The sequence below is a fragment of the Onychostoma macrolepis genome, chromosome 01, assembly GCF_012432095.1.
Source record: "Onychostoma macrolepis isolate SWU-2019 chromosome 01, ASM1243209v1, whole genome shotgun sequence".
Taxonomy (NCBI): Eukaryota; Metazoa; Chordata; class Actinopteri; order Cypriniformes; family Cyprinidae; genus Onychostoma; species Onychostoma macrolepis.
In genome coordinates this window covers 39,458,272-39,475,997 of record NC_081155.1, presented here as the reverse complement: position 1 = coordinate 39,475,997, position 17,726 = coordinate 39,458,272, and the positions used below count along the sequence as shown (strand labels likewise).

The 17,726-nt window shown below is 37.7% G+C and overlaps 2 protein-coding genes across 2 annotated transcripts; one reads left to right on the top strand and one right to left on the bottom strand.

Annotated features, from left to right (window-relative positions):
- Positions 1-372: 372 nt before the first annotated feature.
- On the bottom strand, positions 373-4,113 carry actb1 (actin, beta 1). Its single transcript, XM_058791326.1, has 6 exons — positions 3,993-4,113; positions 2,884-3,008; positions 2,152-2,391; positions 1,371-1,809; positions 1,100-1,281; positions 373-1,019 (listed from the first exon to the last, which is right to left on the bottom strand). Exons 2-6 carry the CDS (start codon positions 3,004-3,006, stop codon positions 876-878), a joined length of 1,128 nt encoding a protein of 375 aa, XP_058647309.1. The 5' UTR covers positions 3,007-3,008; positions 3,993-4,113; the 3' UTR covers positions 373-875.
- Positions 4,114-11,628: 7,515 nt separating this feature from the next.
- Positions 11,629-17,672, top strand: fscn1b (fascin actin-bundling protein 1b). Its single transcript, XM_058779262.1, has 5 exons — positions 11,629-12,948; positions 14,116-14,272; positions 14,612-14,733; positions 14,846-15,016; positions 15,615-17,672. The coding sequence occupies exons 1-5, from the start codon at positions 12,120-12,122 to the stop codon at positions 15,818-15,820; spliced, it is 1,485 nt and encodes a 494-aa protein (XP_058635245.1). The 5' UTR covers positions 11,629-12,119; the 3' UTR covers positions 15,821-17,672.
- The last annotated feature ends 54 nt before the right edge of the window (positions 17,673-17,726 follow it).

Genomic DNA, 17,726 nt, shown 5'->3' with positions numbered 1-17,726 from the left:
ACAACCAGGACCACTTAAAGTGCCAAATATTTGTAAAGGTTTAGCTTGACTATACAAGTAGTATTAGTAGAGCCATTTGGCTTAATTGTATGAAACCTAAATGTAGGACTTGAATGCTTATTTGTAGCATCCCAGTTCATGCCTCAAGTTTCTAATAGTCTGGTTATAAAAATAATTGTAATGTGGCATTAACATGTTAATAAACAGACTTGGCATCTGCTGGAGCCAGGTTTGAACAAGGGCCATTTTGGTCCCACAGACACCAGCTAGTAACTGAGGCTAAGAGTATAGCATACCATCCTATTAAAATGATTGAATTTAACAAGTTTAAAACCTGAGAAAGTGCTTAGACAACTGAAGACAGACAGTGTGTGGTTTTACATGTGCACGTTTTATTTGGGTTTACTTGTCAGTGTACAGAGACACCCTGGCTTACATACGCAAGGGACGTCCCTCATTCACATACCCTAGGGGAGTCCTGCAAGATCTTCACGTTTAAAAGGTAAAGCTTTCCCCATCATTGCAACAAACTGGGCCAAGTTTAAGGCTGAAGTACAAAAAAAAAAAAAAACGAAACAATGCATCGATTACATAATTTACATAAACACTATAACAAAGGTCATGTATGCCCACAGTGATGAGGGCGAAGTGGCAGACGCTTCTGGAATGACTAAAAAGAAGAAATGTACATTGAAGTCCTCTCGGGGAAAGCTCCTCCCCCTGCAAGACAACTACCTCCCTTTCCAGTTTCCGCATCCTGAGTCAATGCGCCATACAGAGCAGAAGCCATGCTGATGTCATCTTGTTCGAGAGGTTTAGGTTGGTCGTTCGATTGAATCCTACTGCATGGCCATTTATGGTGGCAACAGTTCTGTTTAGAAGCACTTTCTGTGGACGATGGAAGGGCCAGACTCATCATACTCCTGCTTGCTGATCCACATCTGCTGGAAGGTGGACAGGGAGGCCAGGATGGAGCCACCGATCCAGACAGAGTATTTGCGCTCAGGGGGAGCAATGATCTACAAGAGAAGAGATGTGTTAGCTCACCTTAATAACTGCAAGCTACCATAAGAGACAAAAAACAGCTAAGGGGCATCACCTTGATCTTCATGGTGGAAGGAGCAAGGGAAGTGATCTCCTTCTGCATACGGTCAGCAATGCCAGGGTACATGGTGGTACCGCCAGACAGCACGGTGTTGGCATACAGGTCCTTACGGATGTCCACGTCACACTTCATGATGGAGTTGAAGGTGGTCTCATGGATACCGCAAGATTCCATACCTTGTATGAAAGAAATAAAGTTAGTCTCAGTAAGGTCAGCAATACGAGCACAAAACCCTTTGCATTTTAATGCGCAGCATAAAACTCACCCAGGAAGGAAGGCTGGAAGAGAGCCTCAGGGCAACGGAAACGCTCATTGCCAATGGTGATGACCTGCCCGTCAGGCAGCTCATAGCTCTTCTCCAGGGAGGAAGAGGAAGCAGCAGTTCCCATCTCCTGCTCGAAGTCCAGGGCCACGTAGCACAGCTTCTCCTTGATGTCACGGACAATTTCTCTCTCGGCCGTGGTGGTGAAACTGTAGCCACGCTCGGTCAGGATCTTCATCAGGTAGTCTGTCAGGTCACGACCAGCCAGATCCAGACGCAGGATGGCGTGGGGAAGAGCATAACCCTCGTAGATGGGTACAGTGTGGGTCACACCATCACCGGAGTCCATCACGATACCAGTAGTACGACCAGAAGCGTACAGGGAGAGCACAGCCTGGATGGCCACATACATGGCAGGGGTGTTGAAGGTCTCAAACATGATCTGTAGAAACAAATTTATAGTGTCAGATCTCTCTTGAAGTTTCCAGTGAATACACATCTAAACCAAAAGGCACTCCATGGTTAAGGGAGCAAAGCCTCCTTGGCACACCATGCTATAACTTCACACTCAAGATAGTGTTAGAAAAGTAGAGTGTTAGAGAAGCTACCATGCAGGAAATGCATTTCAAAAAGGATAAACCTTTTGAACCTCCTATCAGGAGATCCTCATGGCAGAGGACAGAGAGCCTGAGAGGAAGTGGATAGAAAGGAAGTGAATAAAAAAAAAAAAAAAAAGGAAAGAGACAAGAGCAGTATGAGTCATGATGATTTGATAGAGACGCACCTGTGTCATCTTCTCCCTGTTGGCTTTGGGATTGAGGGGAGCCTCTGTCAGCAGGACAGGGTGCTCCTCAGGGGCAACACGCAGCTCGTTGTAGAAAGTGTGATGCCAGATCTTCTCCATATCATCCCAGTTGGTCACAATACCGTGCTCAATAGGATATTTAAGGGTCAGGATACCCCTCTTGCTCTGAGCCTCATCTCCTACATAGGAGTCCTTCTGTCCCATGCCAACCATCACTCCCTGGAGGAAAGAGTTTAGAGATTAGGCACAGAGACCATGCAAAAAAACCAAGTAATACTCAGAATCTATATGCAAAATAGGTTTAAAAAAAAAAAATTCAATTAGCACTGCATTAACAGTATTAGATGAAAACAAACTTTAACTGAATAGTGATGCTACAGCCTTCTGTAGAGGCTTCTTTAAAGCAATTTTGTGATTGCTCTAGCAAAACTGACACTTATTGAACTGAATTAAAATCAACATTGAACTACATTTAGCTGTAGAGTTGCTGTACACCTGACGTTGTGGCTTAATTTTCAAAATTAGCACTTTGCTGTATATTATAGTGAAGCGGTTTTGCAAATCTGTATTGTATAAGATACTAACGTTACGTAAACATAACTTGACATTCAAAAGAATAAACCGTAATTTTAATAAGATATCTTCTAGACTTTTGATGACATTTTAACACTTAAACTGTCGTCAAGGAATTAAAGTTATTAAGTTATATACCTGATGCCTGGGTCGGCCAACAATGGAGGGGAAGACAGCACGAGGGGCATCATCTCCAGCAAAACCGGCTTTGCACATACCGGAGCCGTTGTCAACGACCAGGGCAGCGATTTCCTCATCCATGGCTGTAAAAAGAGGCAAAATTGTTAGAGCGACTGGCAGTATTTCTTGTAGGCTGTGGTGTAACGCTTTTGACGACTGCCAGTAGGCGGCGCAAAGGCGCAGGGATGAAACCAAGCGGTTTGAGACAAAGGAAGTGGTCAGGCAGTCTCACTATTGCCTTATATGGCAATAAGTTCGAGCAGCTCAATGCCGCCGATTCAGCGCGTGGAACCAGACCAACGGACGCGACCACTCCCAGTTTCAAGGGCCGAGATAAGCGCTTAACCAGACGAGCACCATTATGATCCTGATGCTTGCAAAGTTAACCTTTATCAAGAGGATATGAAGTGCAGGGGTTTCAGCACATGACTGCTGCAATCCTATTTAGTGGCTGTGAACGACAAGCCTATGAAATATCATTAACGTTACAGCTTAACAGCCCTGAAGAACAAACTTCAAATACCCTTTTAAGCGTTTTTAGACCTTTCTTGGAACGGATCAAACGGCTCAGATGGAAGAGATGCCGGTTACTGTGTTATAGTAACCACACCCACCATTCAAACTGCGAACATTGAGGACACTGCTCTACTAAATCCACATTTAATTGTATTATATTAAATTAATAAAAGCACTTTACACCCAAAATGAATAGATTAAGCCCCTTGGTTACAGAAAAAAAAAAACGCTTTAACGTTAAATCCGTCAGGCTAAGAAAGATACAAAATATCGGTTGATACCACTAAGATTTAAAAAAAAAAAAAAAAAAAAAAAAAAAAGTGTACGTTAACTTAACCTTTAAAGTTAATAGCTGTAAAAACCACAGTAAATCGCACCGTTTATCGTTAACGTACGTTAGTTACTCCATCCAGAATTAAAACTTAAGTCACATACCAATATATTATACTCTGCGTAATATCAGCAATAACAAATTAAATTTAAACCAGCGTCATTAGAAACATTAATACAATACTGAACACCATTTAGTAGTGATATAAAGCCAGTCTCACCTGTGTATTAGTAGGTTATTGTGAACAAGGAGAGTGAAGATCTTCTCAGTGTGTACTGAAAACTCACAATACTATGCGTGAGGTGCGTCACACTTTTATACCCGGAGCTGCGGCCGGCTCCTTCCATATAAGGTAAACTTTCGGCATCGAGCAATCTGATTGGCCAGCCGTCGTCCACTTGGCGAGTTTCAAGCTAGTTGCTTGAAATTCAAGTTCTGAATTGAAATAATGTATGGCAAGGCTAATCAAGCAGGCAAATTTATTTGAAAAAGAAAGACAGGAAAAGTCATTTAATTCCACATAGCCATATATATATATATATATATATATATATATATATATGCATTATACTGAGTAAAAATATTTTAATTTGGCATGGGACGCAATTTGGCATGGGACGCAGTGACATTATCTTGTGATTCAGTGTAGAGAGCTGGACTGCTTAGGTTGTGGCTTTTTTACTTTATAATAATACATTTTACATAGCGACTGAATAGTTCGCTTGCTAGTTCACTGAACCTCTAGCAATGGATCAAATACATTTAAATAAGCCTTTAATCAGGTTGCAGAAACGACAGACACTGACAGAAACACTGCAGCCTACTGCGACATACTGTTCTTGTTTTAATACATTTTGAAAAATCATTATACATTATTTGTATTTTAATGCATGTCATTGCACTATAAATGACAATAGTGTTGCAGTCTATATTGGAGTCGCCATTCATTATTGGTAAAACAGAGGAGCATTATTTGATCATATAGCCTGAGCTGCTTACTTTACAATTTTTTGACATAACCTAGCTCAAAGCGATTCGTTCAGCATTAGTTCATAAAAGGACATTTATTGTTCGCATATGCAAGTAACTCATTTTATTAGGTCAGTTTGTATTAGATGAACAACGTGGGCGTGGCTCCCATTTAAAGTACAGATATTTCTCATGACCATTGTAAGATTTGTAAATCAGTATTAAAACGTATTAATCTGTCATCTGTTGCACTGTAATCACCGGTCGCTTTTGTGCACAGTGCTTTGGATCAGTTTGCCGTTTGCAATGCTGTGAATGTAAAAAAGCTTGCAGGCTGCGGATGCTTCAGAAGTCATGCAGAAATGAATGAAATGTGTCCACTTAAAGTGCAAATGTGTCCTGTATACATCGTGGCTCGGAAGTGTATAAGATCAACTAATTTTGAAATATTTTAGCGTATCGGGTCGTCTGCAAAGCAGGGGATACCAAACAATGGCATGCTGCTCGTCTGAACCGGACACTTCCGGTCAACCCGGCATTTGCGTAATACGTCATAACCGACTACGTTTCACGCTGCTGCATTGCCATGCATCAGAAAAATCTTGGGACTGGGAGTGCTCACATGTTACATGCTTTGTTACTTTGCATTAAAAAAATAATATTCATATTTCAAATAGCAATATGCATCTTAAGTGTTTCCTAAATGTTAAATGTGGCCAATTTGAAACCCAAATTTCCCTGAGTAACTATAGTTAACATTCGGCATTTAAAGTAAAACTGTGATATTAGCCTCAAATGTAATAAAATAAAATAAAAAAATAAAATGGCAGTCTGGAATCTTCTTACACTACTTAAACGAGACCTCATTTATTATGATGTTACAGTGTTTGTTAATCCTTTATGAGTTTATAGGTTATATTTTGTTCCATAATCCCTGTTATATGTGTGCTGCCTTCAGCATGGGCAATCTGAGACGCGTGACAGCATGTCTTGACTGGGGTGCTCTGCAAATTTCTTGACTTATCACTGTGGAATTGAAAAGACAGCAAAATGGTGCTTTATGTTAATGAACTATTCAGAAGCTAGTCATATTGAAGCATCAGTGTGTCACCGCAGTGTAGTGTGTGATTTATCTAGTGACGAAAGTGGCTTGTCATCAAGAGATAGCTAACAGTAGTGACACCCATACCCCCGCCCACCCCAACCAAACATGTGCCTAGGCATGCAACGTTATTAATATTGAGTTTTGACTATCTATGTTCCCACAGTGAACTCAACAGTGCAATCTTAATATTATACCCATAGCTCAATGAGCCATAAAGAATAGATAAGCTAGTCACAGAAGTAAATGAGTCATCGTTACAGTCTATTGCCACATCATTTTTCACAAAGTGCTTCACATTCCTAATGTATGGAATAGGTATATCTTTCAATCTCCAGGGTGTGTGTGAGTATCAGCTTGATGTTTAGGGTGTGAGAGTCTGTGACTTCACTGGTTGTAGTAGCATATGTGCGTGTTTATGATTGTGTTTTATCTGTTTTGAAATCCGAATTGTTTCTCTCATCAGCAGAATACTGTAGCCCTTATAAGGATGTTTCAAACAGAAAGAGGAAGAGGAAGAGAGATAGACGACTTAAAGTCTTACACCCACAGCACATTGTGACAATTCTGAGAGGAAGTCACAGGAGCCTATATCAGAAAGGAAATATAAAGTAAGCCAAGCTTAATTTAGCCTACTCCTGGAATTAAGTGTAGCGTATAAACTGTGTGGTAAGCTTGTAAAGGGCGATTGTTCATTTATTTATTAGTTTAAGCAGCTGTTTTGACATATGGCCATGTTTAATGTGATGGAGTGTACCAACACACACACACAGCAACCAGAAATGAAATGTTTTCTTCCATATAGGCATACACAGAGTTCAAACATGTTACGCTGCACAATATAAAGGAAATGAAATGACCTTTGTGTTGTGTATTGTTTACAGGGTTATGTTCAGGGCCCCTTTAAGAGATATTCAGCCAATCTCCTTATAAGGCAATCTCTGGATGAGTCACATGGTATAGTACTTTGGAACGCCAAGGCGAAGTCACATGACTCCTTAAAGCGGAAATTAGAACTTAGAGTGATTGGGACTCTCTGCTTCTCTTCTCCTGTCATTGCATTTATTCAGAAAGATTATTTTTCTTTTAAAAGGATTATTGTGCCTCTTTACTGTATTTAACATAGGAGAATGGAAGTACACAATAGGATTAAATACAAAAACACTATAAGTGGCTGACTGTCTCCACCCATCAGACCTAAAGTACCCTATATGGAAACACTGACAGGTAACACACGCTCACGCTAAGATCTGAAGGGATGGACTGGTGGATGCTGCACTCTCTAAACAATGGGGACAGGTATACTCCTAATATGGAAATATAACCAAAATGCCTAAGGTTGACAGAAAGGATCTAAGCACGATTGGTTGAGTGAGTAAACTACATGACATATGCCATGATGTAACCCCAATGTTTGTTTTCCACAGGTACAAATTAAACCTTTCCCAGGTGTTTTCCATGTATGGCAATGGGTCAGTCCTGCTTAATCCTTCTCAGAGCAGTTCAGAGTTCAGTGCTTTGCATTTAGTTGAGATACGTGGTAGAAGCCAACTTTATGTTACCTAATTAGGATACTATTGGCGAGTGCAACAAAATAGCAAGTAAGTCTCATACGAACTCTCATAAAATGTAATACGATTTATACACAGAATAAGTTCTCTGATTGTACATACTAAATAAGGAAAAGAGGGTGTTCACTCAAGTGGCTGTCATTTCAGGAATGTATTATGTGTTAGAACATGCACAAACTCAGGCACATTAAAAAAAAAAAAAAAAAAGATTACATTTCTCTTTTCACATGGCTGCAAATATGAATATGAATGTCACAGAGATTCTCCATTTGAGCACTTACAAGTATGTTATTATGTATATACCGTTTTTAAAATTTTATTTATATAATTAAAAATGATTAATTATTTTAATTATAAAACATTTTAATTAATATTTAATATATATTTAAAATAAAAATGCACTACTTTTCCAAAGTTTGAGGTGAGTAATTTTTTATTTTAATTATTGAACTGTTTTATTCAGCAAGGACATTAAATTAGTGAAATGTGATAGCAAGGACATTATGTTAAAAGATTTCTCTTTCAACACTGTTCTTTGAACTTTCTGTTTATCAAAGGACCTCGAAAAATTCCAATTCCATTTTTGTTTCCACAAAAATATTAAGCAGCACAACTATTTTAAATAATAATAAGAGATTATGGGTATTTTAAATTGTAATAATATTTCACCGTTTTGTTTGTTTGTTTGTTTTTGTTTTTTGATTAAATAAATGCAAACTTCACCTAAAATCTCACCAAACCAAACTTTTTAAATTCATAAAAAGTATCTTTTTCATGTACAAATTAAAATAATCTATAATCATATTTTCTACAGGGACAAACTGCAAAAAGAGTTTCAACAACTATACAAAATCAGCATAGAGAGCTGTTGAGTCTGAGCAACACTCATAGATCATGCACAATTTTATGCAAGGATATGTAATACTTTCATGACACACAGATGGGTTCAGTTTCAAGTGTTCAAGATGCCTTGACTTTTTGGAATACCTGCCTTATCATGGGCACAAATCCCCAACAGACAACAGGATGGAGCAGTCCAGATGTTACCATGTTTTTGGCTTTCAGTCTTTCAGGTCTTTGTACAAAGAAGGAGATGCAACATATGTCACGTGAGCTGATAAATGTTAAGCCGACAATAGCAGTCTTAACCTCAAAGTGAGAAATATCAGGAAAAATGCCACATTGTACATCAACTGATATCTTCTGCTACTTATTTTTGAGTTAATTGGGGAGAAAAACTAAATCTAGCTTGCAACATTATATATTTTAGGATGTTATTTCCACTTAATGGCTTCATTAGTTGGGTTTGACAGATGAACCTCATTAAATCCAGAGATTTGCACATTGTGCATCATTTACGCTACTTCATTAGCACACAGTGATTATGGGTGTATCTCCGTCAATGCTGATTTTCAACTGACAGAGCAGTCTGGAAGCCTGGAAGCAGGTTGACAATGTGTAGCTCTGGGCCACACAGGAGTTTAGCTCATTAAGACAGTAAATGAAGCCTGATTAATCCCTTGTATATGAATGCAACCTAAAGCTAAACATAGTTATATATCAGTGTATTTTTAAATTTTACATTTCAAGTTGATTTTATTTGAAACTTGAATTTTAACTCTGAAATCAAGTATCTGTCTGTATAAAAAATAGCCTAACTGATGTGACTAATACATTATTTCATTAATGCAATCAATAATTATAACCCACTAGGTGTGTGTGTATACGCAGAAATGAACAGAAGAGCGTATGAGTGGAGAGATTTAATTTCCATCAAACAGTCAACAGAGCATAAAGGTCTCAATCAATATCCTGTCCTTTACAAGAGGAAGAGGAAAGCTGCTGTTTGCCCTGAAAATAGCCTGAGCAAGTTCCTGCTTCCTTCACCATTTCCTTATTTCAGCTGAGCAGAGGATATGTTTGGGGAACATATGCATTGTTATGGTATACATCCACAGCACGAGTTCTCAAGCAGGCAAAAATACACAGTTAGATCCATGACTACATTAACTGCTGATAGATAGATTTCCTGGGTGTATCATTTTTCTCTTATATTTTTTAATATTCTTATTGTAATAAAATAAATAGACTGGTGAAGCTCTTGAGAATTTAAAAATTTTAAATGCACAGAAAAAAATGGGGAAATGCTGATTTGTCATATTATTTGTGTTCTACACAACAATAGGCTACTTTGTTTCTTTCGATTTCGATTATTGTATTTCTCTAAAATGTGCAGATTAAATTATGTTTCGGGTGAATGTGAAAAATCAGTAATCAAAAATGATTTTTCTGCTTGTTCAGTTGATGTAAAACTGGATTTGTAGTTCTCAGCATGCTTTATGTGGGAGTTTATGGGGCCTAAATCTCAAATTCACTCACTGAGACAATTTGTTATTCCAGTTAGTCACATACAAATTTGTTCAATCTGGGGGTTAAACCGGCACAGAGCGCATGATGAGCGCCCCCTTCTGGCCTTCATCCTGCAGCAACATTAGCTTTCCCAGAAGAATCATCATCCAGATACTGACCATGCTCAAGCCCTCAGTGGAAAGCTACGGGTTGATAGCTGTTGCAGCAGGTCTCTTCAGTATCTCTTTCACCCCGATCTATAGTTTTACTGTTTTAAACTTCAAAGACCAGACCTTACATGCGGACTGGTAATCATTACTGCTGTCTTAAATATTGCTCATTTTAGCTATGGTGTGGACAAAGGGACATTCTACATTGTCTTTTGTGGATTTCACTCATGCACACTGAACAAACATGGAAAGTTATCGAGAAAAGTTGGCAAAACCTGTTATTTCACCGAACTCTGTTAAATTAAGTTCACAGAAATTTGATGAGGATTCAGTAAACTCACAATAAGTTATTTTTAGTGAATCCTTGTGGAAAAAGAACGGCCATTAATTGTACTGAATGTATAGGCTACTTGTAGTGTACTTCAATTCTTAGAACTATTAAAAAACTGTATTTGCTGAAAATATTAGTGAAATAAAAAACATTGTACTTAATACAGTACACTTTCATGACTTATTCTTAATACATGAACGCTTTTTAAAAATGCACTTTAATGTTAAATCTTTGTTTTATAACATTCTGTCGTGCTTTAAAATGACAAATGCATAATTATAAATATGTAAATTTTAGTTTACCATAAATGCTTGTCATCACTGCAGTACACTTTAACCGTAATTATTCAGTTACAGTGTTGGGAAGGTTACTTTGGAAATGTAATATGTTACAGATTACAAATTACCCTATTTGTAATGTAATTGTAAATATTTCAATTACTTTATTAAAGTAATGTAACTACATTCCATTTGATTACTTTTCTAAATTTAAATTTTTCATTTTCTCTTATTTTTTCTTAATTGTTAATCATTTTAAAACATTTAAAGCAGGCAGGGTTAACCGTACAGTAGCCTACTCAACACTGATTACTGTCAAAATCCTTCATCACTTGAATTATGATTATAATAATTTAATTTTAAAGCATATCCACCACAAAGACGTTAACACCTCTTTTTACTTAGAGATTGTTCTGAGGTTAAATACAGATTTAAAATCATAACAAAATAGTTTAATACTGTTTTTAAAATCAAATCTTTGCTATAGCCATGAAAGGAAACACTGACATCTAACAAACAGTTCATTTAAAAATTAAAGCATAAACACAAACCAAAATAGGAAATAAAATGTATCGAATAAACCTGTTTTATTCTGTGTCCTAAACTCCTGAAACTGTCAATGCATATTTAGGAGAAATCAATCAAATCTGTAAGTGTGTGTGAAAATATTCAGATGTTTGTAATCTTTAACATTTTCATAAGTAACTGTAATTTAATTACACATTTTTCTTAGTAACTGTAACAGATTGCAGTTACATTTCTTTTGTAATTAAATAACGTAAACCTAATTCTGTTACATGTAACTACTCCCCAATACTGTCCAAATACATATAAATATAGGCTACTTAAGTGCTGTAAATTGCTCAAAAACACTCTTAAGTTCAAATTGTATTTAATATAAACTGAAACTATATAAGATTTCGGTTACACTTCATTTTAAGGTGTCCTTGTTACAGTGCAATTATACATTTAAGTACTGAGTGATAATAGCCTAAACATGTATGGTTAGATTAGGGTTACTTATATGCATTATACATGCAATTATGCATAATTAAGTGTTATAATAGCAAGTAGGCTACATGTAACCTGTAACAATGACACCTTAAAATAAAGGGTTACCCAGATTTCCATTCTAATGCACATTACAAGTGTCCTACCATATTGCATTTTTCACACTTTAAAAACATAAAAGTGTGGGCTACTTCTTTTCACAAGGGAAGGCACTTTAATTTAGGATATTGCCCTACTCTTCCCATAGCAACAGCAGGGAGATGACGTGGGAAGGTAGCGGTTCAAACTCTTTGCATTTTACCAGGGTAGAAATAAATCAAGTGTTGCAAACAGCTATCAAGATCTATGATGCTTCTGAGAGTGAAATAAAACAGCAAGACGCCAAAAAAGTTTACGTAGCCTACAACCTACATATCAGCATCACGCACAATCTCTCTCTCTCTCTCTCTCTCTCTCTCTCTCTCTCTCTTCATTCTCTCTCTCTCGCCATCACACTAGTCACACCCGCTACTCGGAACCGCTGCTCACCGATTCTCACCGAACCGTAACATTCAAACAGCTCCAGCATGTCTTCGGAAGGATTAGGCGAGACTTTGGTGATTCGGTTCGGGCTGATAAACGCCAACAACAAATATCTGACAGCGGAGACGTTCGGATTTAAAATCAACGCCTCGGCGAGCTCCATGAAGAAAAAGCAGGTGTGGACCCTGGAGCAGTCCAGTGACCACGGAGACTCCAATGCCGTGTTCATCAAAAGCCACCTGGGTCGCTACCTCGCCACCGACAAGGACGGCAACGTGACGGCGGACAGCGAGCAGCCCGGCGCGGACTGTCGGTTCCTCGTGATCGCCCACGACGACGGCCGGTGGTCCCTGCAGTCCGAGCCCCACTCGCGCTACCTGGGCGGGACCGAGGACCGGATCGCGTGCTTTGCGCAAAGCATCTCGCCTGCGGAGAAATGGAACGTGCACCTGGCCGTCCATCCTCAGGTGAACGTGTACAGCATCGCGCGCAAACGGTACGCGCATCTGTGCGCCGAGAGGAGCGAGCTCGCCGTGAACCGCGATGTGCCGTGGGGCGTGGACTCGCTGCTCACGCTCGTCTACCTGGATCACCGGTATCACCTGCAGACCGCCGACAACCGCTTCCTCACGTGCAGCGGTGCCCTGACGGCCAAACCGGGCACGGGCACTGGGTTCACGCTGGAATTTCGCGCGGGGAAGGTGGCTTTCCGGGACGCCACGGGCAAATACATCGCGCCCACGGGCCCCACCGGGACCATGAAGTCTGGCAAGAGCGCGCGCGTCGGCAAAGATGAGCTGTTTGTCCTCGAGCAAAGTCACGGGCAAGTGGTGCTTACCGCCAGCAACGAGAGAAACATCTCCATGCGCCAGGGTGAGATGTGACTGCAGCATGCTGATTAATAAATAATGCTGTTAATAACAGATATGCACCACAGTTGGGCGAATGTGAAATGGTGTGAATTAAGTGAAATGGGCCACTTTTGGTTTTGGTAAATCATTTAGAGTTTAGTAGAGCTTCTAAATGTGTCTGCACATTGTCTAGCCTGCTCTCTTCATTGTGAAATACTGCATCTGCATGGAGCTCAATTTAAGATTGTAAGATTCAGCCTTCACTGTAAAAAAAATTACGTGAAAATTGCCTCATTTAAGCCGTGGAATTTGCTTTCATACATTTATGTAATTAGGATTTAGCTATATTATATGACCTAAAACAGATGTAACCATTTTTAGGTTACCGTTTTTAAATGATGTCCTGCCCTTCTTGGGAAACTGTAAACAGCTATTTTACAAGACAAATATGCATGCTATAGGCTAAATTGGCTCTGAGTTTTTGCCTCAAAATTAACATAAAGACTATGGAAATCAGTGTGTGTGTGTGTGTGTGCGCACGCGCGCGAGCGTGCATGCAGGAAAGCATCATTAGGACTTAAATTTTAATTCAGATGAGATTTTTAATATTTATAATTATTTTTAATAATATTATTTAATAGAAATCATTTGTAACAATATACGTTTTTTAATCAGTTTAACATATTGCATAATAATAATAATAATAATTAAAAAAAAAATATTACCCCAAACTTTTGAGTGGTAGTGTATATTGCTGCAAAAGATAGATTCATAGATCTATTTTGAATAAATGCTGTTCTAATATTAAGCAGCACAACTGTTTTCTATTTCTTCAGAATGATTTCTGAAGACTGGCGTAATGGCTGATGAAAATTCAGTTTTGCCACCACTGGAATAAATTCTATTTCAAAATATATTAAAATAGAAAACCATGATTTTAAATTGTAATAATATTTCACAATATAACTGTTGCTACTGTGTTTTTGATCAAATAAATGCAGCCTTGGTTAGCAAAATAGAGTTTTTTCTAAGGTAAGTTAAGAGCTTCTGAATGTAAAGAGATGCACATTTCACTTTTGTAGTACAGCTTTATGAAGATAAACAGTACGTGTTCACAATTTTGATTAACTTCACTCTCCGAGTCTGTTGGCTGCAAACACACTCTGATTGAATTACAATTTTTTTTTAGGGGTTGATTTATCAGCCAATCAGGATGAGGAGTCCGATCAGGAGGTGTTTCAGATAGAGATGGACAGGGAGACAAAGGGCTGTGCCTTCCGATCTTGCAATGGGAAGTATTGGAGTCTCACCCCAAGTGGAGCGATCCAATGCTCTGCCTCCACTAAGTAAGAACAATTAACTGTACTTAACTAAGTTAGGAAAATGTCACATAATAGGCGCAGGGTAGTAAAGTAGACTAGCCAGATTGAAAGATATTTGTGGAGTGAACCATATGGCAAGAGGAATTAATAAAGGCAATAGGGAATACAAATATAACAGCTTGCCTTGTTTGTTTGCATGGTCATCTTGTTAGATTATATATATAATAGATATAAAGACTGGACATATAGTACACAAAAAGTGCACAAGCTAAGTTGTGCTCAATAAGACCAGAAATGTACATTACTAAATTGAATTTGATTATTTTTCATGTTGAGTTTTAAGAAACTGACTGTTTATCCCAGATCCTCCAGTTGTTTCTTTGACCTTGAGTGGAAAGGCTCAAAAGTCGCACTGAAGGCCAGTAATGGTAAATATTTGGCAGCCAAAAAGAACGGACAGCTGGCGGCTGCTGTGGACTCTGCAGGTTTGTTTCTGAATGCTAATTACAATTTTTGTCGTGCATGTGTAAATGAATAGCACCACACCTATGTTTCACATGTACAGTATGTTGTAGCCGGTGTTGTTTTGTTTAACAGGTGAGCAGGAGGAGTTTGTGTTGAAGCTCATCAACAGGCCATTGATAGTGCTGCGTGGGGAACACGGCTTTATTGGTTGCCGCAAACAAGGAACTGGAACACTTGATTCCAACCGCTCATCCTATGATGTCTTCCAGTTAGAGTACAACAACAATGCTTACAGCCTCAGAGGTGAGTGATAGTGCTACTACAATTCATGAAGATTTACTAACAGTTGATAGGATGTAAATAATTACTTAGGTCCCTATGAAATCTGTGTTTGTCCCAAATCCCATTTTTCTGTTTAAATTTTTCTGGATTTTATTTTAATGTTTAAATTACATTTTGGTAATCAAAAAGCCTTTGAAGTCTGTTTTATGTGTTCCCAAATTTTGCTTTCTCATGTAATTGAAACCTTATGTGGAACATAAAAAAAAATAATACTTTTGAAGAACATTGGAGCCATTCAAATTTCACTGAATGGACCCCAAAAATTAATTCATTAATTTGTTTGTTTGTTTATTTATTACACACACACACACACACACACACACACACATGCATACATACTTTTTTTATATGTGTTTTTTTTTTTCCTGCATTCCATTTTAATGGTTAATTTAAATGTTAATAATCGAAAGCATGCATAATCACTTGAATTTATAAAAAAATTTAACAATTAAATGATTTCTTAACATTTATTCAATAATACGGCCCTATAAAATATTTTCATTTGTTCAGAAATTCTGTGTTGTCTGCTACTTACTATTTCTCTAATTTCTGTGGTCAGACTCAGTGGGGAAGTATTGGGCGGTGGAGGCAGACGGCTCCGTGATCAGCAGTGGTGACACACCTGTCTATTTCCACTTTGAGTTCTGTGATTATAATAAAGTGGCCATTAAGACAAAGGAGGGCAAGTATCTTAAGGGAGACCATGCTGGGGTGCTCAAAGCCAGCGGTCAGGGGATTGCTGATGCAACATTGTGGGAATACTGAGAAACATTCATCAATCTACACACACAAACAAACGTGTGTGTTCTTTAAACCTATACTTAAACATAACACATTCTCTACAGCATAAGCACATGATAACACACAGTCCATATCTCACAACATTCAAAAATATCTCAGCATAAACTAATGGATCAAGACAAAAAAACACATTTGAATGTATAAGTATAAACAAATGCACAAATGATCACAATGCACAAATTAGCTTAAACTTTAAAACTCATTACATTAAATAGATAGTTCAGACAAAATTATGAATTCTGACATCATTTACTCATTCTCATATTACTGTGCAGCATAAAAGACAATATTTTGAAGAGCACTCAAAAAAGCATTGGACCCTTTTGTTCATTGCATGAACAAAAAATACAATTGAAGTCAATGGGAGCCAAAACTGTTTGGTTATCAGTGTTCTTCAAAATATCTTCTTTTGTGTTCAGCAGAAGAAAGAAATGGATACAGGTTTGGAACAACATAAGGGAGAATAAATGATGACAGAATTTTCATTTTTGGGGGAACTGTCCCTTTAAGAGAAGCACAAGATGATGGTGTACTGACAAAATATTTAAAAAAACTGGATTATTGTCGCACAAACTGTTGGTGTTCTTTGCTCAATCTCAAGATAACACTTTACAATAGGCTTTCATTTGTTAACATTAGCTAACATGAACTGCAACACTTCTACAGTATTAATCTTAGTTAATGTTACTTTCAACATTTACTAATACATTTTTTTAAATCATAATTTGTATGTATTAACATTAGTTAATGCACTGTGAACTAACAAACGAACAATAACTGTATTTTTTAATAACTACCATTAACATTGATTAATAAATGTTAAATAAACATTATTTCCTGTTATTTAATACATCAACTATTGTTAATAAATGTGACCTTATGTAAAGTGTTACCACTGATTAATGGGGTGAAATTCTGTCATGAAATCTTGCAAAAAATACGTTAACCAATTTAATGCACATCATGTAGGCTCTTTCAAGTCACTGTCATTGCCTCTCAAATGCTTTCATGGCCTTGTTTCGCTCATTACAATATCCGTTTCAAGGAAATTTAGAATCTAAATGTGCCATTGCATAATGGTCAATAATTTGCTTATGCAAAATGGGCATACAGCCGTGTCTTATAAGCCGAGCCTTCGGCCATAGGGTTTGTTCCTGCTCTCAAAAACATTTTTAGAGTGAACTGGCTTCTGTAATGAGGCCAGGTTTTAAATAGCTGCACCGTGGCTCAGAAAAACTGGAGAAATATGCTTGTTCACATCAGAGAGATTCAGATTTCCTTATACACTCACATACACAGGCACACAAAATCAGTCAGAAGAAAATCATTTGTTTGTCAAATTGTTACTTGTGGTGTTTGTGGCCATTTTGGGTTACATGACTTGTATTCAGCATTATTCTGACTACTGGAACAATAGTGTTTTTTATGTAACTCTAGCTTATTGATGATAACATGTTGATTTGCACTTTTTCGGCTAAAGCTTTTTCATGTGAACGTGTTGAAAGAAAAAGATAAAGTGTTTGTGCCTTCCTTAGTGGGATAAGATCTCCTAAGGTGTGAAAATGCAGTTTTTTGAACTTCATTTTTATTTTACTCTCATTATGTGCCATTTGCAACTGGACATGACAATGAAATAAACAGAAAATGTCGGAAAGTAAATACTCAAAAAGTGTGCTTTGTTTTTTCCCCCAGTTCTTCTAAGCAGGTTCATCTCACATAGTAGCCTAATTTAACAGATGATAACATTTTATATTAACTAGAATTTGACATTTTCAAAGCAAATGTGAGTAGATTTTGTTTCTTCCTTCTCTTTCTTTGTCTTTCTCCATCGTATGTGCCTCTGTTCCTTAACTATTTTCCTCTGAATTCT

Bases quoted from the DNA above. Each gene is read 5' to 3' on its own strand.
- actb1 (XM_058791326.1), bottom strand. From the start codon at position 3,006: ATGGATGAGGAAATCGCTGCCCTGGTCGTTGACAACGGCTCCGGTATG. The intron at 1,282-1,370 runs GTGAGTTTTATG...CTTTCATACAAG, and splicing joins CTTCCAGCCTTCCTTCCTGG to GTATGGAATCTTGCGGTATC. The intron at 1,020-1,099 runs GTGATGCCCCTT...CTTCTCTTGTAG, and splicing joins CTTCCACCATGAAGATCAAG to ATCATTGCTCCCCCTGAGCG.
- fscn1b (XM_058779262.1), top strand. From the start codon at position 12,120: ATGTCTTCGGAAGGATTAGGCGAGACTTTGGTGATTCGGTTCGGGCTG. The intron at 12,949-14,115 runs GTGAGATGTGAC...ATTTTTTTTTAG, and splicing joins AAACATCTCCATGCGCCAGG to GGGTTGATTTATCAGCCAAT. The intron at 14,734-14,845 runs GTTTGTTTCTGA...TTTGTTTAACAG, and splicing joins GGCTGCTGTGGACTCTGCAG to GTGAGCAGGAGGAGTTTGTG.